Source organism: Xylaria bambusicola (genome assembly GCF_022495145.1).
Source record: "Xylaria bambusicola strain CBS 139988 unplaced genomic scaffold F5B22scaffold_7, whole genome shotgun sequence".
In the NCBI taxonomy this organism is placed as follows: domain Eukaryota; kingdom Fungi; phylum Ascomycota; class Sordariomycetes; order Xylariales; family Xylariaceae; genus Xylaria; species Xylaria bambusicola.
The window spans coordinates 813,680-839,891 of NW_025953560.1; the positions used below are offsets into that span (position 1 = coordinate 813,680).

The window sequence follows — 26,212 nt, forward strand, 5'->3', positions numbered from 1 at the left end:
TTCACCAAGACCGGAATTCGGGTGCAGTTTGTACTTCGAAGCACCGAAGTGAGCCGTCTGCGCAATCAAGTCTACTGGCCCCTACACCTTACATGTATGGGCATGCATTTCTCCTAGCTGAAACTACTCGAGCATCATTAAACATCGTCGACATACGATCTTGTACTACAAGGATTTCCGAATTCTAACTACTTATGAAATAGCGAGATGAACAAGGTTTGTTGAGTAGACTTCTATCATTCAGTGTTCTCAATCCATAAGTAGGGTCTTGTCCGCATCTCCAACGACATAGTAGGATGCCGAAAGGTTCCTTAGATAAAGCTCTATCAAACTTAATTTCCACTGTTTTACGATCAATAGCTACACATAATGTTGTGATTACATGAGCTACACCGCTTTCCACATATTTACTGTAGGGTAGGAAGTCACTTCATCTTGTCCAAGGCTTGACCTGCCAGCCATTCGGCTTATCGTTCCGAATGGTCAAATGGGGCGGTGCATGAAAAGCTTAACCACAGCAATCCCATGTCATTCAATCTCTTATGCACCCTTACAGATCCGTTTTTGTAGTCAGCCATCGTTGCTCCGGAGGTTTTAGCCGGGGTAGATCACTTCTGGATACAAGCAGCGCGTGCGGCTAAATGGAAGCTCAGGACATCAAGCTCTGAATGGACTTACATAGTAACTTAACTGTTTCAAATAACGAGGAATTTAGGCAAACAAAGCCACTTGATTTCCCCATCTATCCTACGATTCGCACAATTTGCTCTTGGCTATGCATCCCGCTGGCTCGTTCCGGAGTGCGTTTTTGGGTCGGACTCGATATATTAACCTACGGTGAATATAAGCTGGGGAAATCTTAGCATTACGTTTTAATTCGATCGGCATGGAGGCTCTGGGTACGGTAGACTTGAGCATTAAATCTCTGCTTCCACTAGCCCAGTCTCTGTAGACCGTCACTCGATAGTAACCCGGCACTAGTTTTGCTCAAGAATCTCGTGCTTTGAAGCCTCACGGTGTACAATAATGTTGCCTCCTCCGCAGGCTTTACCAACTTCAGACTGTTCAAAAGGGGTATGCTGATTGCGACGAAGCCAAGTTATAGGGGTCTGGTTGCACTGCGTTGCAAAGATATATTAGATTAACTAGCATACTCGGGGGGTCGCTCCCCCACACGTGTTGGGTAGGCCCGAACCCACGGTTATGGCCATCTATACCAATGAGAGCAAAGGATCCTCATATAGCACACATAACGTCCAGACTCGCGATATAGGTATAGAGCAACCTTGGAAAGTTCCGTCTTCCAGTCTCCGTGGTAGAATGACCTGAACCCGCGCCTCTTCGGAGGATAACTACCGAGCACGCATCATGATCACCCTTAACGGGCCTGGTTCCTGATTGCACGTGTGGTAGGGTGCTAATACTCCCAATGGCCGGCCGATATAAGAAGAGGCAGGTCCTCTCCTTGGCCATGTCTCTCCTCTTGTTTCCATCACTCACGTTCCAACTCGACAAATCATCATCAGGGTCATAGCAAAAATGAAGGCGGATATTGCGGCAATTCTATTGGCGGCGGGTGCTCTTGCTGCTCCGTCAGAGAAGACTCCTCGCAAGGCTGCAGCTGCCTGTTCGTCGGCCGTCAAGCTTGATGCCAGCACCAATGTCTGGACAAAGTACAAGCTGCACGCGAACACCTTCTACCGGAAGGAGGTTAATGCCGCTGTTGAGGCCATGACCGACTCCTCGTTGAAGAGCAAGGCTGCTAAGGTCGCTGATGTCGGTAGCTTCCTCTGGCTGTAAGCTCTCTCTCTCTCTCTTTCTCTATCAATCCTATCATAGGCTTGGAACTAAATCAAATCTTTAGCGACTCCATTGCAAACATCGCCAAGTTCGACGATGCTATCTCAGATCTTCCTTGCGAGAACATCCTCGGTCTCGTCATCTACGACTTGCCCGGTCGTGATTGCGCTGCCAAGGCCTCCAACGGCGAGCTTGCTTACAACGAGATCTCCAAATACAAGTCTCAGTACATTGACCGTAAGTGAATGACTTCTTAAATTGCATCAGTTAAATAGCACCGTTAACAGAGGACACAGCCATCGTCAAGAAGATTAAGGCCAACCCCAACAGCGCCTTTGCCCTCATCATCGAGCCTGACTCTCTTCCCAACCTCGTCACCAACGCCGACTTGTCGACTTGCCAGGAAAGCAAGAGCGCCTACGAGGAGGGTGTTGCCTACGCTCTCAAGAACCTCAACCTCCCCAACGTCGTTATGTACATCGATGCTGGTCATGGAGGTTGGCTCGGCTGGGACGCCAATCTGAAGCCCGGTGCCGAGGAGCTCGCCAAGGTGTACAAGAACGCTGGCAGCCCCAAGCAGGTCCGTGGTTTCGCCACTAACATCGCTGGCTGGAACGCCTGGGACCTGAGCCCCGGCGAGTTCTCGACCGCCTCGGATGCCAAGTACAACTCGTGCCAGAACGAGAAGACGTACGTGCAGAAGTTCGGCGCGGCACTCAAGACAGCAGGCCACCCGAACCACGCCATCGTCGATACAGGCCGCAACGCCGTGACGGGCCTGCGCGAGGAGTGGGGTAACTGGTGCAACGTTGACGGCGCCGGCTTCGGTGTGCGCCCAACGTCCTCGACTGGCGATTCGCTCGCCGACGCCTTCGTTTGGGGCAAGCCCGGCGGTGAGTCCGACGGAACCAGTGACAGCAGCGCCACCCGCTACGACTCGTTCTGCGGCAAGCCCGACGCCTTCCAGCCCTCGCCCGAAGCTGGTGAGTGGAGCCAGACTTACTTCGAGATGCTCCTCAAGAACGCCAAGCCCTCATTCTAAGCGAATTCCGAGTGATTTGCTCGCTAGGGCTGCCGGGGAAAGGAGGTGGAGGGGAAGGTGATTATCCTTGATGTTGTGTTGAGCTCCCCATGGACGCGTCCAATGATGAGAATAAACCCAATGCCCTTTGCCCCAGTTAAAGACACACGCTGCGCTGGCGAGGGTAACAGACATTGAATGGTCTTCGGCTGTTGGATCTGCTCCTCAAATGCCATGCTCTCTATCCAAGTGTACATAGCTTCCACAGTTCCTAAAAAAATATATATGTTACTTACTGAACGCTAACTAAATCTGTTCAATTATGTTCCCACTCGGGCTACAAATTACTTGTAATGCCTGCTCTAGCACTTGGAACTACACCCCAAGTATCATGCACCGCCCAATATGAGAGTAGGTGTTCTGTTCTCATCCGAGTTTATCTCGCAACCCTTCAACAACAAGAAGCCCTCAATTTATATCATGGTAATGTCGAAGTTGGTAAAATCGGGCCGATTTCGGGATCGTTCGGAGAGCAAACCAGGGGTTGTTATCATTGATTGCATATGCGCGTCATTTGGCATATTCCATATAACCAAATTTTTACTGTTTTACCTCGCAATACACAAGGTAACAACGCCTGCATAATCTCCAATCCAGAAGGAAAGGAATCCCATCGGGGTCTTCAAGATCAATCAGGAGACATCCTCGGAGTCTTCTCTAAGAAACTATCATTCAATGACGTCAGTTCAGCTGATACGCCCATATAAACTCAATCATAACAAGAAGCATAGCTACACGTTGATTAATCATTTTGTGTCGACCTAACACGCTGTTCAGTCGGGCGTTGATACCTGCGGATGGAGAACAAGAAAACACAAACAGGGCTGGCACGCCTGAAGCACTTCACATGGGCCAATTTCACACTACCCATGTCGACAGGCGGTCTAGCCCTCTTGCTAGCTGAGCAGACGCAGGGTTTTACGTTCAGCGGACTTCAGACCGTCGGAAAGGTTTTCTACGTTCTCGACCTCGTCGTCTTCACTCTCATCGTGGCCGCCATCTCGTACCGCTTTGCGAAGTACCCGGGCACGCTGAAGAAGTCCATCGTGCACCCCACCGAGGGCCTGTTTCTGGGGACGGCGGCTCTTAGTGTGGCCTCGATTATCTCCGGCATCGCGAGATATGGCATACCGTCCTGTGGCCCTTGGCTCCTCGTGGTCTATCGGATTCTTTTCTGGATCTATTTCGCCGTCACTTTCATCATCGCTGTCGCGCAGTATGCTTTGCTCTTCACGAGCCCGAAGTTGAAGCTGTCGGATATGACTCCTGCATGGTGCTTACCTGCGTTCGGGTTTATGCTGTCGGGAGTGATTGCGTCGTCCGGTGCCGGGGTGCAACCACCTGATCAGGGCGTTCCCATGCTTGTGGCCGGCCTCGGGGCGCAGGGTTTCGGGCTCTTGGTGTCCGTCTTCTTCTATGCTTGCTATGTGTCTCGAATGATTCAGTACGGCTTCCCTGCGCCAAACTCGCGACCGGTGATGTTTGTTGCCGTGGGGCCTCCTGCCTTTACGAGTGTCGCTATTATTGGCATGGCGAATGACTACCCGGCATACTACGGTGTTTTTGGTCCCGACCAAGTCACCATACAAATCTTTCGGGTTCTCGCCACCACGGTGTGCATATTCATATGGTTCCTCAGCCTCTGGTTCTTCTGTATTGCTGCTGTGGCTAACCTGGCCGTCTGGAGAGAGATATCATTCCACCTAAACTGGTACTCGTATATTTTCCCAAACGTGGGCTTCACGATTGCCGTCATATCGGTCGGCAAGATGTTAAAGAGCAATGGTGTGATTGGCACCGGCAGTGCGATGACCATACTCCTCGTCTTCGGATGGTTCGTCATACTCTTGAATCACATCCGAGCGGTCTGGAGGGGTCAAATCTTGGCGGACGGCAAAGACGAGGACTATTATGTAAACGAGAGACATCATTCCCATGTAAAGAAAGACGAAGACGGTGCAGATAAACAAGCTTGATTTAACGCTGGCTAATAAATCCAAGAAAATACAGTTCTGTTAACCTTACTGTAGTGCTTGAACACTAATGACCAATCATCTTAGAACTCCTTCATATATCCAGCACACTACTTACCGTTTTAAACCCCTCTTCTTCATACCGATCCTCAATCTGCACGTACCGCCCGCTGTATTCCTGCAGTCAAAAGTACGAAGCCAACCACAACCTCTATGAGCTTTCAAGGTAACTGTTTCCCACGGTTAGAAGGTCTAGCCATGTTTCCCAAGATGGTAAAGCCATCGATGATGAAGGCAGCTCTATATCTAGCTGTGTGTCAATTGACTCTGGCTGCAATTCTAGCTGCGCGCTAGTTGACGCATGTGGTGTTGAATATGGCAGGATGTCTGCCAGCATGTCTAGCTGGGTCTCTGCCGACGTATATGGCTGTGTGTCTAGCTGCATTTGCAGTTGCGTATGGTCTTTTGACTCTGCAAGTAGGAACTTTGGCAGTCCTAGGTTAATATTGGGAATCCAAAACACGCGGTCACCTGCGGATGCGTAGCCATTATTTTCAGGAGTTGCTGGTGCACTCATATTGGGTTGGGGCCTTGTTTTACCTAAAATAGAATGTCAACCACGAACCTGTACTCTGAAATCTGTGAAAATAATATTTCCTGTCTCCGACATACTTTCAGAAATATCAATGCCCCCAATCAACCCTCTTTAAGTTTACGAATCTGGGGGAGTAAACTCACTCCTGCTATCCACGGGTTTGATCATCTCAGCTTCCCAGTGCTCGAGACTGGCTCTATCCCACGGATTATATGGTTCCAATTTAAAGGAATTGACAATACCGCTGAGCCATATCACTGTTGGAAACACCAGTTCGGAACCTTGGTAGTGCCGACTTGGAATGAGAAGCCGAACTGGGAGCTAAAATTATTGCTGAGAACACGAAAGCATGCTTTTCACGCCTCACGAGCTGTGTGCGAGTTGCATTGCTTGTAGTCTTCCCTCAAGCGTACGACTATCAGCTCAAATGAGCAGTTTCTGATGCGTTTGCTGATTGCGAATTTCCCCTCATATATATCACACAGCCGGTATAGCATAATCGTAGTTTTGTTATGAATCGTGAACCCCAGCACCTCCAAACAGGTCTTTACGATAGGAGGTGGCCTATTTTGATCCACGCTGGGCGGGAATAGGGGTTGTAGTTCTGTTGATCGGTGGTCAGCAAGTAGGTCTTTCGGCTGAAGGAGCAAGTAATTTGAAATCGAGCATATGAAGTGGAAGAGCGTAATGTCGATTTTTTTGTCTGGTAACCAAAAGTGAGTAGATCTCCTAACCGGTAATCAAGGTATCAATACATGCGCCGAAACGTGCAACGCATTCCGCTCTCTTCCAATGACGACGTGGGAAATCACGATCGATATTCTTGGATAGTGCAACATCCACCATGGCTATAAATATCGTGATGGGTGCAAGTATAGGCGCCTATTGTCCAGGACCGTTGGTTGAAGATGTATGAACATACAAAGTGTTAGTGGGTTTGGTCATCAAGATGCCATTGGAAATAAAGTATCCTAGGGATAATTATTGCCGTCTGGTCCGCTTGCTGCTCTCGCTATATGAATACGATAGGCGTGGTACTGTTGCTTCAGTTTACGTAGGCTACGTACGATAAGGATGCTGTGAACAGTGCCATATTCAGAAATTTCAATCCAAGACTCCCTGATAGAGGGAAGTGACCAGCCAAAGCCCTCACAGGTACCGCCTGCCTGTTCGCCGACATTGTTTTCAGGCACATGTGAGAATACGCTTGATGAGGCTACCGGAAAGCCAGTGCAATGAAAGCGATGAAGATCCCCAGCTACTTGTATCTAAGACTTCAAAGGACACGGCAGGGGGATTCCAGTACACATTTGAAAAGTAGATTATAGAGGTGCTTATAAGATATTTGATCATTACATATAGTCTCTCAGCTCTGTAGCTTCCAATGGTTTAGCGTGGACTATATATTGGTCATAGAATCCAAGCAACCATTGCGTAATGGCAGATAACCGCACAGCAGCCGATCAGTTCTGACGGGTTGATTATATATAACGATTACGAGAGCTGTTATAAGAGCTGTTCATGAAGGATTGTTTAAACGGGTAACTAGCCTCACATACGAAATAGCCTTACGCACAGATCGCTTTAAGCCAATACTTAACCTTCCGTATGATTAACATATCTATAATCATAATAGATAGAAAATATCTTTGAAGTGGAATCAATATTGGCTTATTTCTATCATTATAGCAACTATACTAAGATGGTCTATCTTCTATATGTTGAGGTATGTGGTCTCACTGGCCATTCATACCTGACCCCAAGATCTTACTTACCTATTTCATAAAATAAAGTCTGTATAACCTCACTTTCAATATTGCCTGTTTGTTTCTTGAAAATAATGAGCAGACTGTACTATGCCCGAGCCGGAGGTGAAGCGCTTGTTCGGCCGTACGTGCGTGTAACAGCTTGAAACTTGAATGCTCGCAAACTACACTGGCCATTTGGTGAATGTATAGTCAACGCAGAATCCTGCTTCACTTAAGAATTCCAGGTGACCCAATGAGCCTGACATTGGGAGGGTCATGAAGAGCTCCAGTCAGCGCCCCAATCGTTGTGACAGAAACGCCGAGTAAACTCTTCTGACTGCTTCGAAGGTACCTCACGCATAGTGCACACTCTTCAATCTAAGCTGATTAATGCCTTACGAATTTCTCGACCATTCAATTTATCCACTTTAGATTATGCCCAAATCAGAGATCATTAGCTGTCACAGGCGCGTACGATTGTACATGCAGATCGCCTACGGCTATAGGCGCACATACCTTGACCTACCGTACGAAGAAGCGAGGATATACAAAATTTGGTGGCTTGAGACACTTTCGGGCTTTAATAGGTTGGCAAAGACTGGCCCGCGCCGTACCAATTGTATACGGTATCAAGGTCAGCTAACAAGGCCAAACGCGAACCAAATGGCCAAGGGCTTATGCAACCCTAGTAGATTATTGTATTGTGAATAGCCTCAATTTTGGGCCCTGGTTCGACGCACTTGTTCTACTACCCATGGAGGTTGGCGAGCTGACCCCAGCATTATCATGATCCATGCTTATACTATCCCTAGATCTCCTTTTATGGTTATGTGGTAGTACAAGGGCTATAGTGCACGCCTCAGACCTGCATTACAGTCCTATCTCTAGCCGCGTGGACTTACAATAATCCTACGTTATATTAGATTGAGCAGAATACCTAGTCGGCCTGATTCTCTACTAATTGTATACAAATTCCTTATCGCGGAATGGGCATCTTCGCACAGCGAGTCGCCAATAATAATTCGCTTCTGAGTTTTCTACTATACAGTATACCTTTTCAGGGAGTTACCGAGAGCACCAGTAGCAATAATATTTGGTCGCCTGGTCACCGTAGTGAAACTTTCGTGTTGGGATGATGACCGTCGGAAACTGACTTGGTCCTATCACCCCCTGGGTCGTCGGCAGGCAAGCTGACCAATGTAGCAAGCGTATAGTGTAGGGTACTTACCTAGTGTACTCTATTCGTGCGTTTGAGCCTTCATTTGCGTTTTGGATGTCCCAAGAAGCACATGGCAAGAGGCCAACAATGTTACCCTAGATGTACCGTGACGCATAGTGAGCAGGCAAAAGGTATGCCGAATCTCCACACACCACACGTTGACCCTCTAATTTGACAACTCGTTGTGGACCTCAAATAGCCCTCTCTTTCCCCATCTTCCTTTCCAACGGTGGTACATGCGAATCCCTGCCCAACTCAATGCTCAGGATAGAGTAGGCGGTACATTTGAACGGACAGAAACAGAGTGTTGTGTGAGAAACTACACTAGTGTTGACTACCCGTACTTACGTAGTATTGTACCCTTAATGTGGACTGGGTCTTCGGCTGACGATAAGAGGCTCTCCATAATTGGATCGGCTATTGCGCTTTTAACTGCCCATGTATGTACATACTAACTATTCAGTATATGATCGGCGACCATATTATAACACACTTCACAGGAGTAGATTCCCCGAGGTTACGACAATCTTTGCTTTCTCTGACTCTAGCATACCGGGGAGGTTGCCGGTTGGGAATAGCCTATCTAAGTAACGAACCAAGCTGCCTTAAGTAGATTACCTCATGACCATGATTTGCCGAACTTTAGATACAAAGTTCTTTGCCCCGTGGCTCTGGGTACCAGTCTTAGCGTTCCACCGAGTTGAGCAGTCGTACTGTTCATAGGTAGTTGGTAGTGTACTATGTGTACTGCCGACCGGATCGATTGGACTACTGAAGACCCAAGTTTGGATTATAACCCCTTGGCAGCAAAGATGTTCAAGAGTGGTCCCAGGTTTTGGTAAATAGGAACTCATAATTGCGATGAAAACCTTAGAATCGCAAAGAGATACCGGTGTTGTTGGTTGAACTATGAGACTAGATGGTTTGAATGAGGTAGTTAGAGGCTTTTCAGGTCTTATAGACTTTGGTTATACGTGTATTCTAAGTATAAACATCAGATATAATCCTTCGTCGTATGCTTGTACGGATCATTCAATGGAATGAGTATGCAAGCACGAGAATGGCCTACGGGGGCAAACGCCGAAAGAATAAAGCCTCCTTCATGAAAGATGGGCTTGTAGAATCAAGGCAGGACTCATGCACTTGAAAATCTGAAGTATTGGCCGAGAAGCACCCGTGTATAATAATATTTCGTGAGTCTCTAATTTTGGGATATCTAATGCGAAAATGACAGGCCGCGAAAAAAATCCTCGCGGACTGCTCCGATGGCTTTCTAACTTGAAGCTTGTATATATACATAGTAAGGTGGTTTCAGTAGCAATCACTATGGCCTTCCTGATTTGGGAAGCTGTATTTTACATCTCTTTTGACGCCATAATGACCGAGAGTGCAGTATACTATCTACCCATCTTGTTCCCAAGGGTCTGATAGTCCACGGTTTGGTTATTTCGTCATTCGATGTAATTAAGTAGAGGCCAATACCATCTCCCCCGTTACGCCGGTTGCGCCGTCAAAATATTTCAAACATCAAAATGGCCATGTGCTTTAATAAGAATCGAGGGAATCATGGCGTACTGGTCCTCGTGTTTGTGCTTGATTTGTAGATTGTGTTATTTCGGACCGTACTAGAATGATGTTCTGTGGTATTGTCTTGTTTGCGGTCGGCCCTTTACCAATGCTAGTTAGAGCAATATCATCTTGTTCGCCCGACCTCGAATTATCGTCGCCGAAACGGACGTAGCTGTTACCGATACGGTCGGCCTTGGAGTTCGTGTACCATGTTCCCGTTGTGCTACTATGAGTCTCTTTCCCGGTGATCCTAGCTCTGGCCCTGCGATATAATGGACGTAAACTTGGAAGGCATGCTGAAACGATACCAAACGAAGGCTCTAGAGAAGATAGCAGGAACACATCGGCCTCAACCCAGGTGATGTCAACTTCGACAGTAAATCGGTAGAAGGCCCAGATACGCACGGCACTGACAACACATACTCTAAATCTTGTTTAGCAAAACTTCTTTTTGGAAAAGTTCGAAAATGTCGCTTACAAGCCTCCTAATAGCATGACCGCACAGACACTAATCTTCTTCTTGGTTGTCATCTTGAGGGCCAAAATCTCAGGGATCGGAACCACTAGAACAAGGAGATCGGCGACAAGGTTGAGCACCGTCAAACTTAAGAATGAGGCGTTGATATCGAGGCATTTCCCCTTCGTCACGCCGAGAAACTGGGTCCAAAAAAACTCCGTAGGTTGGCAGAGTGCCGCGGCAACAGACCAGATAGAAAGCAAATATCCAATCGTAAAGAATGCTGCGAAGCCTAGCCTGACATGAAACCATGCTGAGCCTCTTTCAAACAGTCGGCGATAAAATAGCAAGATCGAGAGCTTTGTGAAAGACACACTTCCAGCGTATATATAGGTGTATGCGTACAACAACTACCAACATATTAGTAACAAGATCTCGAGATCGATAACTAAACCTTACCCGGAAAATATTGGCTATATCTTGTGGATGCAGAGCCCAAAGATGCTTACCAGCGCCAGCTTTGGCTCCTAGGATTGTGATGACAAGTGTGCCATAGGTGAATATCTAGCCTTAGTTAATTTGTGGTAGGCATCGCCTGAAGTTAATTCGACGTACAAGAGCGACTATCATTAGCCAATCATCGGCCATCATGCCGAACCGTTGGAAGTTTCTTGCCCATATTCTTAGACCAAGGGCGACGGTCGCAAAAGCCGTAGACACGAGCGCCACCGCAATAATCGCTGTCTCTTGTTTTGCAAGTAAATCGATGCCATCAGGCGGAGGACCAAAGGCCGCTAGAATAGCGGGATCGACTTCCATTGCGCACAGCAATACCCTCGAACCGGTTGCTGTCAGGATCCCAATACACACACGCGCATGCGCACACACCACAAGAACAGGCAATGGAATATCGACGAGCCAGAAAAGTCTATAATGGTATGGGGACAGAATGCTTATATTACAAGAACAATAAAGTGCAAAAGGATTGAACTAGGTCGAAAATGAGAGTTGGTGGGAGGATTCTCTTGACTACTGAGTAAGAGAGAGATCTACCTTTAGATCCTTACAAAGCTCACCCACACGATTGTAAGACGATATACATGACATGCGACCCGGAAGACTGCGGTACTTTTGCTGCCAGCGATGCTCCAGGATCACGTGGAACCACATGTAGCCCAGAATCGTAAGGATTCCCGGAGGATCCAGGTTTGATCGGATACCTTGTGTAATTGCGAATCTCAGGGGAACGCGAGCAAGGGTCCTTGCCATAATGCCTGATCATGTAGCTCCCACCAGGAACCCAGTTTTGCCCAGATCAAAATGATGAATCTAGTATGCTGGAAACATGGGTTAACATGTGCATGCAGACCAATGTCGCAATGGTACATAATTTAAGTACAGTAGTACCTATTACAAGACTCGGGAAAACACCTGCATCTGTAGTAACGTAGTGGCATAGGTAGTTTATGCTGTTCTGAGACAGGGACTAAATCTTATGACATTGAAAACAATATTCAACCTACTAACTTGACTTTAAATATGTACTATATAACTACTCCGTTATAGATGTATATTATATGGAATACTGTAGCAAAAAAAAAAAGTTACAATAAGTAATAGGGATCTTACGCTACATAATTATTACGGTATGTACATAGTATGTAGTATAAGTGGTAGATTTTTACGACCAGACGAGTCTAGTGGAGTATCCAAGAACCCTGTCTCATAAGTAAGTAGCACTCTGTGCATTAAATATGTAAACTCAGTCTGCTCAGTATGTACACTAGACTCCATGGGCAGTATTACGTGGTAATGGATCAGGCCATTATGCAAATATGTAAATCCTTCGAAAGCTTACCTTGGCATACATATACTTAAGTACTTAAGTGTGAAGGCGTCTGAACCATGGTTTCCAACTGAAGCCCCAGCTTGGAACGGATGCACTGTTCCAGAATTGTGATTAATGCGAAAGTGGTACATCATGGTAGCGTGTTAGTATAGTGCAATATTTAGTAAGTAAGTATAGATATATGAAGATAGAGGTATTGATAAATGCCATTGGAACGATCACAAATCAACTGTATTATGGAACTCTTATCGTATCTAAGTATTTCGTACCCATGTTGTCACAGACAGCCACCGCCACTCCGGAAATATAACACAGGCTATTGAGCTTAAAGCCACGTTCGCTTACCTAGCTGTTCAACTTGAGATGGAAGTGGTTTGTTACTCACTATACCATCTCGATTACCTGAAAGTATAAGTCCAGGGGAAAAGCGGGCAAAGCTAATGCATATCCGCTCTCTTCCAGCAGTGTCCCTTTCTATCCCACATGTTCGGCCCAGATTTGAGACGCTCAAGCTACCCCTGCGACTATCGCAACATAGTAGATACCTGAAATTGCTCCATATTGATAGGTCTAACAAGGCAAAGACTGAGTAACCATTTGTACCAGTTATAATTACAGTACACTACATCTAGTATCCACCAACTCGCATACGAATAGAAGTATGGGCCTAATTCCGGCACCTTTAATCGGCCAATCACTCTCTTGACATGTTACGGCGTTGTTCTGAACATTGACGGGATACCCTACACAGTAGACGCTGGGCTAATGTACTTTGGTGTAACTAGACTGCAATGCACAGCGGAAAGTGCGTAAACGGGCAAAGCCTGAGAAACCCATGGGGCCGCCGTTGTCTTCCAGAAAAGTACTATAAGCGAGATTATTACTTACATGTAGTGTAAACTCTAGTGCACAGCGTTAATCTGTTTTCAGGGGCTATCCCAAGTCAGACTCAACTTATGTAACCCTACCCTAGTCAGTACCCTGGTCAAGTACGGTGCATGACAACCCAAGTATACTTCAAGTTAGGTTAAAAGATCAAACTAGAAACAAACTAGCATAGGCTTTACAACAAAACTCCCTCATAATCAAGTATACTTAGTAGTGTGGTCCAGTGTGTTCAACAAAGGCGACCCTGCAGACATTGGAGATTAGAGCCGTACGGCTGGATCTCTATACTATTGCGGAGTTTGACTCAAACGTATACAACATGTCACAAGGCTGTAGCTACAGTAGGCCAACATAGAAACCTTTCCTATATATAACCTACCGTATGCTTGATCCTGACAAAATGATATTCATCCACGAATACTTAATGTACATACCTAAGTATGGGCTTGCAGTACTCACTTCCAGGCCAGGTATAGGCGCCCCGCAGTTGCCTAAAATCCACTTACTTACTTACACCTTGCCCTGGCCAGACCCTGGCCGGCACCTCATTTGGGCGGACATTCACACTATGGGACGTTTCCAGTACCTCCTCGATTAGGTCTAGAACAGAATGTACTGATCTAGACATTGAGAGATGTCTTTTATTTCTAAATTACCTACTGTAGGTTCTTTGTGATAACTTCAGTACCCGATTGGTAACAACGAGGATGAGACTAGTATACGCTCAGTGGTATATTAGAAATAAGCTTGATGCAATGAACGGAACCACACCTGTTCCAGAAAGACATGAAACAAATGTTACACATCGCGTCAAAAGAAACTCAGCTCGAAGTCCTGCCCAAACACTACGGGATCTGGGTGAACATCTTGGGAAACGGGCAAATGGTGCTGGCCTGACACCCGCCAAATCCTACCATGCACACGACCCGGTCTTAGCGGGGCAATTTCATTCCCCAGGAGCAGGGTGTTATGCTGTTGGGCTACATGTACTGTTAGTTTATCGGTAAGGGGTGGTCATAAGAGAGCAACGCCCTCGAGAATGACCAGCCCAAGATCTCGATATTCCCTCGACGAAAATTCCGATAGTTGTGCCGTACTGTTTTCTGTTTTTGTTATAGAATTGAGCCTTTGTAAGACATTGTTGGCAGGACCTATTACAGCAAGATGCCTTCCGAGTATGCAAGCAAGACCCCGACCCTGATCCCTCTGGAGAAGGCTGGCCCCAAGGGCTTCATTCGAATGGTGTTTCCCCTTGAGTTGGGTGAATCCTACGATGCAGATGAGATATTTGGTATACTCAAGCAGGGCCTTGAAGCTGCCAAACAGCGAGCTCCTACGCTTGGATGCGAAGGTGTCCCAGACACAGAGGCAAAACAAGCTGGTGTTTTGAAAGCGCACAAGTACGATGACTACGACACAATTACTAAGAAAGATCTCAGAGCCCCGGGGGCTTTCCCTCACACTTACGCTGAAATCAAAGCTAAAGGGTTCCCCCTTGCCGCCTTCAATGGCGACCTTCTCTGCCGTCGCTTCACTTGGCCGAGTCCTGGAGAGAGGCTCCCAGCTGCCGACTTTCAGGCTAACTTCATCCCCGGAGGCTTGATCATCACCGGCTGCTTCTTCCATGTATTCGGCGATGCCAAGACGTACTACACCTGGCTCGAGATATGGGCCGAGGAGTGCCGCCGATTACAGGGTGAAACAGGACCGCGCAACGAGATACCGGATGCTTTCTTCACGGATCGAGAGAAGCATATGAAGCCTTCTAGTCGCAATGCTGGCAAGCCTGAGGACCACCCAGAGATTCTTGTGCTGCCTTTCACTCCTGAAGGCTTCCCACCAAAAATGATCTCACGCGATCATGTCGGGCAGGTCTTCCGACTCAACGCAGAGCAGCTAGCTGCTCTCAAGGCGGATGCGGCACCAAAAAATGCAGCGAATCCTTCTGATGTGCCCTATATTTCTACCAACGACGCTCTCTCGGCGCTGATGTGGCGGTCAGTTATGGCGGCACAGTTTCCCTTGGAAGAGCTTGAGGGTGACCCAACCTCAATCTTCAACATTGCGGTCGATGGACGGCCGCGGACAGACCCACCCGTTCATCCACGCACCCTAGGAAACTGGCTAGGATGGGTGGCACCACAGATGCCCATTCGCCAGATGCTCTCTAGGGATACCGTGGCAGACCCCGCGGTAGCCATCCGCAAAGCAGTTTCCAAGCTCAACGACCAGTATGTCGACAGTCTCAGCACCCTCTTCGAGAACGTCGTTGATGTCAACCGCGTTGTTGCAACGGCCTTCCTCGACGTGCCTGGCTTTAACTGCGTACAGACCTCCTGGATCAACCTTGGCGTGTACGGTCTAGATTGGGGCAAGACTCTAGGGGGGAAAATTCAGGCAGTTCGCAGCCCAGATGTCGGCGTAATCAATGGTGGTTCTCTTGTCTTACCCGCTCTTCCCGGTGGCGGTATTGAGCTGATTATCGGCGTTGAGTCAAAATGCTTACCGCGACTCATGAAGGACCCTCTTCTGGCCAAGTATGCTACTCCTATCACGTTGTAAAAATGCAGTTATAGTTTACAGAGTTTTGCGGCGATATATAAGGAATACGACGGAGTTCAACGCAAGATAGAAGAAAGAAGAAAAGCACATAGATCTTGGTAGATAGTACTCAAGTCAAAACGGTTAATGAAAATTCATGATCTGAGGATCATGAAGCTTCTTCGTATTGTCTTTTCAACCTTCTCCTTTGCGAGATTCTCTTAGTTTACGTACGTAGTAAGACTGACATGATACAGATCCTGCTCTGGGTATCCAAGTAATTTTGGCAGGCGTGTTTGGGCTTGTTGGCCCTTCTGGATATACTTAGATAGAATCTGTTCTGTTCTGGGTGAGGTACCAGGTATTTCAATGTATACTGGTACACGTACCTATATAATCTCCTGCATATGAACTACTTAGTTTAGACATAGTATCCGTATTTTCTCTACTTAAGTCACCGGTGTTCTGCATTAGCTCTACTTTGTACCCAGTATGTAGATACCAGGTTTACAGCGGTATCCCGGCTTCTGATTTAGCTGTGCCGCATTTCGTCGCATCGCGAGGGGAGTAACAATCCAGCGTGGGTCATGACCATTACCTAGCTCGTTCCAGGACTTGCTCTTTTGGAGGTAATGCAGCTATCTCCTCCCATAATAGGAAATGCTCAGCATACTTATACTACCGCCTGCACTGAAACTCGTCTGCGATGTTACATAGTATGTATAACGCTCCCAGTGAGAACCAAAGGCCATGATATGATTCAGCAGTGAGGCGTGCACTAGTGTATTACCTTTACATAGTCTCATATTGCGACGTATCTGTACTGTTAGGCCGTCTAAAGGCAGTCGTACACGACAAAGTAGCAATATGGTGCCAGCAACTCGGGATTGTCTGAGACCATCAATATGGATCTACCCGAGGTAACGTCTGTGCTTTGCTGCCCATACTACCGGTTTGTAGAGTGATATGGCTGCCCATTCATTCTGCGCACCAATAACGCCCTAGAAGCATCCTTTTGACAACACAACTGCCGACCCTTACCAACTACGCTAACATAAAACCGGTGAGGCGATTAGCTCTATGTACCATATATAGTACAATGAACGCGATGGTCCCGCTATCGTCTGTTCGCAATACCTGAGAAGCTAAACCAAGTGGTTATTTGTACACCACCATACAGGAGGATTTAGTAGATTGTACCTACATGTACCGGGCACCTACCCGAAGTCACAGCAATTTAGCCCAAGAAATGAGATCCTTTAGCTTTCTGTTTCCTCAAAATAGACTAGTCCATGTAATGAAGACGTCGGAAGCTGGTCAGATCTAGTGTACTTCGGTAGTAAGTACTAGGTAGTACGGCATAACTGTTCGGGAGCCACAGGCTCTTCATAGTCCACAGTAGATGAGAGAGTTTACATGGTAGTTTTATTTACTCCAACTCTAGTAGTCTACCCGTACATCTTGCATAACTCATGTTCCTGCTTGGAAATGGCAACAATTCATGTAGTGTACAAACGGCGGGCAGGCCGCTATTGAGTACGTGTACATAGTACACGCATCAGTGACAGGCATTGATCCACCTTTCCCAAGACATCTCCGGAGACCGTTTTAAAGTAAAGTAACGTCCACTAGCGCATGAGAATGCTGTTTCTAGCTATTTCCACACTCACGCACAAACACACATACAGTACCCTTTTGATTCACTTGTGGGCTTGCCAGAAGAGTTGTTACTTTTGAGGCTATCATGCATGGGTTGGGACCAAACTAGTATTTCTTGAATTACCGAGCAGGCGTTGACACACTCATTGGATGATCAAATTACATACATGTATAGTCTTCCTTCTGTGCAGATATTATGTGAGAGAGCGTCGTATTGGAACACTAGGCATTGTTAACAACGACGGGATTTCGAACGATTTCTTCTATAGTCATGGTTGATGGCGTTATCATCGTAAGATTGCTGGGAACAGGGGGGATAGAGTAGGAAGTGTAGAAATCTCTCATCACCGCTATGCCCCTTTCGTCTGAGGAGCTCCCGGCTTCTTGGCCATAACGGTTGCCAAGACTCTAAAAGGGCTCTTGCTCCTTGAATACAGTAAGTAAGTTTGTACTCCGTACGAAGTAAGTAAGCGCATCTCAGTTTCGGCCATTCAGCCCGGAACAGGTTCCCAAAGCCCAGAATATACTATGTAGTTAACATGCGGCGAATCACTCAAGTCGGCGTCACAGACGAGGGTTCCAAATATGCATTCCTTCATGCGTGTTCCAAAACCGCCACCACAGCTTCGGGTCCGTCGCAAACCCTTGCCTGCGGACTCCAACTTTACTTACTTAGTTGCCACGTGCGGTATACTCCCTGACTGCAACAAGCGGGAACATGCCTTCCTGAGTCTGAAGAGATCCATCTTTCTTGCTTTGATTGATGCGACACACCAATGTCGCTAGCTTCCATACCATGACAAGATGGGAAGGGTTAGATATGGTATTAGAGACTCGGATACCCTAGGATAAATATCCGTACGATACGGCAGTTGTTTTGCCGAGTTTTTGTATGATTGGACAGCGACCGAGCTCAAGAATAATGGGCACTCGATTCGCGAAATCCTTCCCTCATTGATGTGCGATATTATGATAGCCCCTCTGCTGTCCTATAATCACGCGCAAGAGACGTCTCAGTCACCTCAACCATGACGATGTTATCAGGCGTTAAGTGTACAGTGCTATAGGTATATCAAAGGAGGCATCTTGCACGGGAAGGTATTGGCAGCGTGTCAGTTACCCTAATCCTTATTTCCGAGTTTATCGAGATGGCGCGCTCGTCACGCACCGACAAACCAGGCGTTCTATCTACCTCCTCAAATGCACGATTCTAACCATTCAGAGGCATACCCTACATAGTACCTACATGTACATACTGTAGTTTCTCTGTTGACACGCGATCTTAATCTAGCTCACTTCATCAACGGAATGCTCTCAATGGTCCCGGGCTCCGATACTGCTTCCCGGATGCCTGTCAACTCACGACCCTTTGTACGCCATCGAGAATCGGTTGCTGGGCTAGCAGAAAATAGATTACACGAGCAATGCTGGAAGCCCACTATACTATGTCGGCTGGTTTCCCTTGTCCCCATCCATGAGATGGCTTGAGGTATTTACGCTTTTTCCCCAATATTATATTTTTCATTCCATTGGGTTTTTATCCCAACCCGCAGTGTGAGTTTCCAGTATATGAGTCAAATTACCAGTACCTGCAATGTCGTGTCAACGCCAATATCCAGATATTGGCTTGATTACCACATGTCCAGCAAGCAAGTAATGTATTCAATTATTTCAGAGCTATTTCAAGGCATCCCATATGTATACTGATAACATAACTTGACCCTGTTTGTTCAATGTATCCTGATAGGGCGCCGCTAGAGAAACAATGGAAGAGCCACGCACATGGCGAGGATCCGTTCCGTGGCTTGGGCTCATCTGTCTATACTCTCAGCTGAACCGATGAGATTTTATATCACATCGTTGCCCGCTCATCAATGGTGAGGTGCTCACCACGCAAAACGCAACAGCACTGAGTAGAGCACACAGATGTGGGAATGCGCCAAAGTTACTCCCGGGTAATATTTCTTTCGGGATCTTCGGATTAATCGAAAGAGGGCAAATAATTAATTAAAGGTGTGTTCTTGTGTGTACATATAGTGAAGACGGTTTCCGTCAAGCGGGAAAAGGTTATGCAGCGCTTGTAAACGACGTCGAATGTTATACTATTGATCGCTAGTAACAAGGCCAACTGGATGCACGGGCTCATTGAAATACATGTGAAGCTCCTAACTCCCTAGTACGAAGAGAGAGTAGCAGCAAACACTCTTTAACTGGACTTGAAATTCAACAGTTTCTTCAATCCAGGCTCACCGATAAACAAGTTTCCGAATGGCTATTATTCATAGCAGTAGTGTGACAATGGAGAGATTCAACCGCTGCTACTGATGAGACACGCAAGCGATTTATTATGTTTCCTATTAGAAAAATATGGTTCTTGAGTTCTAATAGTTTAGCTACATGCCTGGAGTTATAATAGTAGTAAACGTGATAAACCACAGAGATACTGATGGCTCTTGACTACTCTCTTGTGAGATTCTGATAATTTGGGCGTGATCTGGCCCAAACTGTATTCCGCGATTCTAGTAATACGATGCTACATCGAAGGGATCCAACCTCATATGCAAGTTTCCACACAGCCCGCAAGTCATCAATATCGCCTAACACACCAACTTATATTTCTGGCCTTGGTGGCTTACGTTAATTATTGGTTCAAGTTGACTTTCTATCCTTCGCAGCCAGGTCTGATTGGTCTGTTTCATGAAGCGTACTGTATATAATCTCACTTCCAATATTGCCTACACGTCTCTTAAAGGTCTTGAATAAATTGCATTACGCTCACACCCGTAGGCTAGGTGAACTACACATTTGACCATACGTGCGTGTATCACCGCAGGAGCCAAATAATGTAATGAGAATTCCCCAAGTTTTAAGTAGTACTGCTAGATTGCAGTCCCTATAACATCTGATAAAGGGCAGCTTAGAAATAGAGTGTGTCTCTTTTGAGGGAGACTTCTCTCCGTCGCTGTTGCACGCATACGAGCTAAACATGCAGTTCGCTTCGCGCTTCGGCCGCAGCAAAGGCCATTTCAGGCTGTTCATAATCATTAGAAACACGCAAACAATATTGAAAATGGAAATTATATAGACTTCGCTTCACGAAGCAAGGCGGCTAGCGCTGGGCTGACCAGTTGTATATACATGTCGCCGAAGAATCTCAGCCATCCAACAGCCAGGAGCAAGGCCTACAATGTGTTGAAGTGAGGCTATTTAGCCTTTATCTTAGATAACATAAATCCATGAACTCGAAGACTAGGAAGATCTGTACAATTATGAATAGAGTTGTCGGAAAGTATCTACAGGGTATACAGTAGGACGTTTATTGTGGCACAAAGTCTATTAGAAGAGGTCAAAATTCTGAAGGCATTCGGACTTCGCTGGCTATGTGCAATGTATCTATTTGTTCTCATCTCTCTAGACCCCTGACGTGAGTGCAGTTCACACCACCACCAAGGTCAGAAGGGATCCGGATGGACTTTGGCAGCAATAGCATTTTAGTGCATATAATTCAGTACAGATGCTTCACTCTAGCTCTCGTTATATAATATGCCTCCCTCATTGAAGCGTCTAATACATAAGCTGTTTCAACGTACTTCTTGCGAATCATTACGACCTATCAATAGAATGTCCAATTTGATTATTCTCATTCAAAACCCAGTTGTTGACCCAAACACCCAGCGCGGAAAGTTCTCGTTATGGGAGGAAGATGAAACTTATATAATAAGAACGGAGGGCAGTGCCTGGAAACAAAGCTTTTACAATAAAACAATCCTGTTAGGGCTGTTAAGGCCCTTCTTGACTACCAGACCCCCTTTCCTTGACTTGGATATGATTTACAGTTGTACGACCTTAGCTAATCTTCAAACCCAGAGAGCGCGAGTCATTCCAGCAAAGTCTGTATAGATAATTAGGAGCACTTTTTCGTAGCATACGTCCATCGCCTTGAACGATCTGCATCCTCGTCGTATCGGCGTTTCACATCTTGGGTCTCATATCACATATACTAAAACACCAAACTCTCATCGAGAAGATACCAGTCTACTATTGGCACATTGTCATGCTCTAAGCAGATTTTGACGCCATGTTTAATTATTCCAGATGCCAAATTATTGTGTCTTTCACCCCTTGATATCAAGTTAATCGAATATCGTCAGCAACTAAAGTCGAGGTGTATTTCCCACATCTTTCATGGCATACAAAGCAAGCCTCGGATGTATCTTTACTCGCACTCTTCGGGTAGAGTGATCAAAGTAACATATTTGCCTATACCTAGTGAGTACAGATAGTCAGGTTTTCCGGCCTGACAACGTTCCATCTTGTGGATAGTGTCGTTGTTTAGTCCATGTTCGTTCCTTACTAGAATTTTAAAACGGGTATAGGTCTTCTTCTCCTTCTTGAACTATATAAGATCATCGAGTCCTTAGCCAATCATGTACTACTCTATAGATACAGGGCACGGAGTTGGAAGATTAAGAGCAAGTGCTTGAAGAGTATTTGATTAGTGTCGCATTCTCCTTCCTTTCCTATACAAGACATTTCAGCAATTTGCCAGTTACTACGAGTTATTAGAGTACGTGCCTTTAACTAACTTATTATTCTTGCGTCCAATTGGTAAAACACTAACCCATGTATACCTAACGCTTCAGAAATGGCGACTATAACCAAAGGGCCGATATCTGGGCCTGGAGCTTGATGCTATTCACAATATAATGATCAAGTAGGGCTGCAAAGGTCCATGGCCAACCAATTCCTCTTGGCCTTGGTGGCTTGACTTGACTCTACATCTAAACATACGAAGGGGTTTAGCGCATGCAACGTGTCGCAAGCAGAAGAGCCAAAATGGATATTTCGGACCGTTTAGTTTTAGTTATCTTGTCTAATTACTCTGCCTTGGTCCCCCGAGACTCACTAAGGCTAGAATTTGGCTACAGTCGGTTGTTCCAAAATTAGATTTTGAGATGGGTCTGCAATGTTTAAACTCTAGCTCTGCCATTAACTTATATTCCAGAGCTTATTAGCTTATCCGCTAGAATTATAGCAAATCGCTGTGACTGTTTACACCACTCATATGATCCCAACCCTAACTCAGGACTCTACACTTCTATACAATAGCTTGTGTACCTATTATTGACGAGAATTAATTATTAAGGAGCAAAAGGAACGCTTCTGAGAACTAGCGCTGAGCTTACGCAAGAATCAGTCGCAAAAACTCTCCTAACTTTTCTAGAAACGTCAGAGTAGAACACTGTAACCTCGGCTGCCTACCCTATTCTCTTACTAAAGTGGTATGCCCCAGATTCACAAAGGTGAGTCGACCCCTCGGCAGCTGGCATGTTACATTGTGGTAGGTAGCAAATATGCGTGATCGAGGCGTCTAGTAGAGCGGTCAAGATTTGCGATAATCTACGTATGTCACATGACGAATTTGGTGTAGCGTTGTCCTCTGGTGTCCCTTTTTCTCTTTTGCCTTTTTCTCTTTCCGTTTCAAGGATATAGATATGTTCATACGTGTCGGGAATGTTGTTGGTCACAGACAAATGGCATCGACATTACATAACGTCGAATAATTTGTTGAATATTAGAAAATGAACACTGATTGGCAAAACAATATTGCAATGGTTGTCGGCTTTTCTGTAAAACGATTGAAGCAGGATCGAAGGGATTCTGAACACTGTCCTAATGAGCAAGGAGTCATTCATATTATAATGGTCACTAGATTTCACGGGAATCGGTTGAGAGCTCAAACACTTTCCGTGTATCAGGAGGCATCGACTCGTTGGCGGCTCTCGCGGATATTCTAGGTACTAGGGCCATGGCATGACAGTGGTTCGCTTCGATAACTTGCCACTCCCATGGAATATTCCATGTGTCCTGGTCAGACTCTAGCTTGATGTGGATAGGCTTACTGATCTGCACAAGTACTGTGCATGCACCTTACCAACACACCTGCTTCACATGCGTATGCACACCGTAACCATTGCCGTCAGGCAGAGTCAGGGTTCTGCTGTTTGACACGGAATTATACGTTCTCTGACAGGGCCATGTAGTGCATTGTGCAGGGAACGTTGGCACTGCCGGCATATTCTCTCTTTCAGGTATAAGGCGATAATAGCTGGTCGTCAGAAATGTCGTAGTGCAGTGGAGCGCCAACAGCTATATCAGACGGCAACCACATGATAATGTCTTAGCATTGGTTAAGTAAGTTTGTCCATCGAAAACTTTCATCAAACATGAATGCCTCCTCGCTTGCCTTTGGCTTCCGTGCCCTCGCATTTCTCTCATTCCTCCTTCTCTGGGGTTTCTATCTGCTAAATGGCGCCCTCAAAGCAAATGTCCTGGCACCGTTGAACGGAAAGCTGAATGAAGATATCCCACTCAAGAATGATTACACTGGAATATTCATCATCGACTATCCAGTCGCTCTCCTCGTCGCTTTCTTCCATTTCGGTACAAATGGATCGGACGAAGGGTTCCAACTACTGGTATTCGAGGGCTACTCGACGCTCGAGTCCTCGTTTGTATGGGTTTATGCAGAAATGATGAGACCAGGCAGCAAACCGTGGACAATAGCAACGTTGGACTCCCTCTCTTCTCCACCCCGCAATGAGATATGGCTAATGCTTTACTTGCCAGACCGCTTCTTTTTGCGACCCTCTCACAGTTCCTGGGCGGCGCAATATCATTACCACTGTACTATGCCTATCATCTCTTGTGGATTGACGGTGCGGACATCCTTCGTATCCGGGACAGAGACGCAGCTATGGCACTGCCATTCAGTTTCCTACTAGGCGCTATTTTACCCGCTATCCTAGCATGTGCACCAACTTGGAACGGTCCAGACTCACGATCACCCGAAGCCCATCAGAAATACATGGCCATCTTTCAAGTAAACCCCCTTTGGGTGACATTGCTTCAGACTCTGCTGCCAAAACTATTCCGTTGGCTGCATCCTAACGAGAGTAGCGACCGCCCCCAAGCGTCGAAGACAGCACATACGTGGGTTCGAACGTCATATCTATTAGCAGCTGTTTCTTCAGCCATGGGCCACATCTATACTGTTGCACGGCTATACATGAGCAGCGAGGAAGGAACTAACTTGGCACGGATGCGAATCCCCTCTCCACCACAGGGCCCTGCCAGCGGACTACCCGATGTTCTGGCTCGAGGTACATTTCTGTATTTACAATACGACGTTCTGATTTTCGATTTTGCTAGCCTAAGCTGGGCATTCCTGCTGCTCTTGCGGATGTTTAATTGGCCCAAGGCGTCGAATCTTACGTTAGCATTTATCATGTTCATTGGATACCTCACGATTGGGGCCGGTGCCACAGTCTCCTTAGCTCTATACGTTCGCGAGAGCCTACTGTTGGAGAAGGGGAAAGGCACAATTGAGTAGTGATCCGGCACCATGGTCTCTGCACCCTAGTCAAACGTGGGGATGCTCTAGCGGAGTCGATGCTGGTTATTGAAGAAAAAAAAACAACAATTTTTTTTGTACTGAGCCGCGGAACAGACTACTGTAAATGTGCGCCATGCTATGCGGTGAAGTCTTGACCTGGTGCATTAGCTTGCTGATGTTATACTTATACTTTAAATGCAGGGACAGGGGTATGGAAAATCCACTTCGCATTATTGTAATGGTGAGGGAAAAAAACCCAGAGATCATCCAAGGCTTTCTAGTCTAGACTAGCTTTTATGCGTGACCCCTGTATGTCATACGCCTAGTGTAGACGAATTCAGGAATCCCATCATTCCACGACTTGTCGCAGCCGCTAATGTAATGTACTGGACCAGAAGATCTGATCCTTACGAGGTAGCTCGGTAGGTTCTTGAAGAATGGAGTGGATGCAGTTTATTTCATCATACACTACATACTGTTGAATCTGCTACAACCCTACTCCGCACCGCGTGCATGTTGAAATCCTTTGGATACACCTACTTATGAACTCGCATTCCGGCCATTTTCCTCACCGAAAAAATTCCCCACTGAGGAATGGCAGGGATAGACCTGGAAACTAGGGGGGAGGGCGTGCAGAACCATTAACCGAGTCTCCATCAAACAATGAACCGGGGCCTTGGACGGATCTGGACGGAGGTCCCTGACATTACTACGTATGTGTCCAAATCGTCGGTGGCAGGTGGCACGTTGCTTGAAAGATGAGCCCGCCATTTACCTGTCTTCGGGCGGGTGGCTGACAGGTACCGAGATTGCATGGTTGGTGTAATCATGCGCTGTCAGATTTTGGGCCCTCAGATTATACCTAGCTAATAAGCAGTGATGTACTAAATATCGTGTTTTGTGCAGCATGTCTATAAGTAGATATCCTTGCTTGGGTTGGGCAAGATAATCATGGCTGTTTTGCAAGCAAACTCCTCAGGCCTTGTCATAGTTTCCTCACCGCCAGAGGCCGGAGTAGGGATTGCGATGCACTTCGGCACCTGTAGCCACCATTCATTTCTTTAGGATACTCGGCCGTCTATCACGGCCCTACTTCCGACATACACTATACCTAGTGTAGCGACCGAGGAAACTGCTAATAATACGTTTGATATAGACCAGGCAGAACCAGGGAAGCGCGTGATAAAAGCATCGTATTCACTATGGCGAAGCTTCCGAGACACCTGTCGTCAGGCATCCTCGTCAGACATCAGAGCATGGATAGATGATTCCAGCGGGTCCTTCGCCGACGTATTCCCCGCTCTCCACCAAGATACCTACCAGTCTTGAACTCCTCAATCGATCGAAGTCCATCCTGCAATGCACTATGATAGGAAGGTGTTCGGGGTTTGTTGGTACACGTACCAGCTTCAATAATGGAACGAATCTAGAGACGGG

At 46.5% G+C, this 26,212-nt stretch overlaps 5 protein-coding genes across 5 annotated transcripts; 4 read left to right on the top strand and 1 right to left on the bottom strand.

The window, feature by feature from the left end:
* The first annotated feature begins 1,078 nt into the window (after window positions 1–1,078).
* F5B22DRAFT_594890 (1, 4-beta cellobiohydrolase) lies at window positions 1,079–3,426 on the top strand. Its single transcript, XM_047974081.1, has 3 exons — window positions 1,079–1,796; window positions 1,865–2,037; window positions 2,097–3,426. The coding sequence occupies exons 1-3, from the start codon at window positions 1,540–1,542 to the stop codon at window positions 2,840–2,842; spliced, it is 1,176 nt and encodes a 391-aa protein (XP_047833990.1). The 5' UTR covers window positions 1,079–1,539; the 3' UTR covers window positions 2,843–3,426.
* Window positions 3,427–5,413, top strand: F5B22DRAFT_594893 (voltage-dependent anion channel). The gene is made up of 2 exons (XM_047974082.1): window positions 3,427–3,561; window positions 3,613–5,413. The coding sequence occupies exon 2, from the start codon at window positions 3,679–3,681 to the stop codon at window positions 4,855–4,857; it is 1,179 nt and encodes a 392-aa protein (XP_047833991.1). The 5' UTR covers window positions 3,427–3,561; window positions 3,613–3,678; the 3' UTR covers window positions 4,858–5,413.
* A 4,160-nt stretch (window positions 5,414–9,573) lies between these two features.
* On the bottom strand, window positions 9,574–11,893 carry F5B22DRAFT_594896 (uncharacterized protein). The gene is made up of 4 exons (XM_047974083.1): window positions 11,058–11,893; window positions 10,902–11,006; window positions 10,464–10,852; window positions 9,574–10,409 (listed from the first exon to the last, which is right to left on the bottom strand). The coding sequence occupies exons 1-4, from the start codon at window positions 11,259–11,261 to the stop codon at window positions 9,962–9,964; spliced, it is 1,146 nt and encodes a 381-aa protein (XP_047833992.1). The 5' UTR covers window positions 11,262–11,893; the 3' UTR covers window positions 9,574–9,961.
* Window positions 11,894–13,851: 1,958 nt separating this feature from the next.
* On the top strand, window positions 13,852–16,320 carry F5B22DRAFT_594899 (transferase family-domain-containing protein). The gene has a single exon (XM_047974084.1). The coding sequence runs from the start codon at window positions 14,344–14,346 to the stop codon at window positions 15,739–15,741; it is 1,398 nt and encodes a 465-aa protein (XP_047833993.1). The 5' UTR covers window positions 13,852–14,343; the 3' UTR covers window positions 15,742–16,320.
* A 7,231-nt stretch (window positions 16,321–23,551) lies between these two features.
* F5B22DRAFT_594906 (uncharacterized protein) lies at window positions 23,552–25,256 on the top strand. Its single transcript, XM_047974085.1, has 2 exons — window positions 23,552–23,950; window positions 24,010–25,256. The coding sequence occupies exons 1-2, from the start codon at window positions 23,607–23,609 to the stop codon at window positions 24,770–24,772; spliced, it is 1,107 nt and encodes a 368-aa protein (XP_047833994.1). The 5' UTR covers window positions 23,552–23,606; the 3' UTR covers window positions 24,773–25,256.
* The last annotated feature ends 956 nt before the right edge of the window (window positions 25,257–26,212 follow it).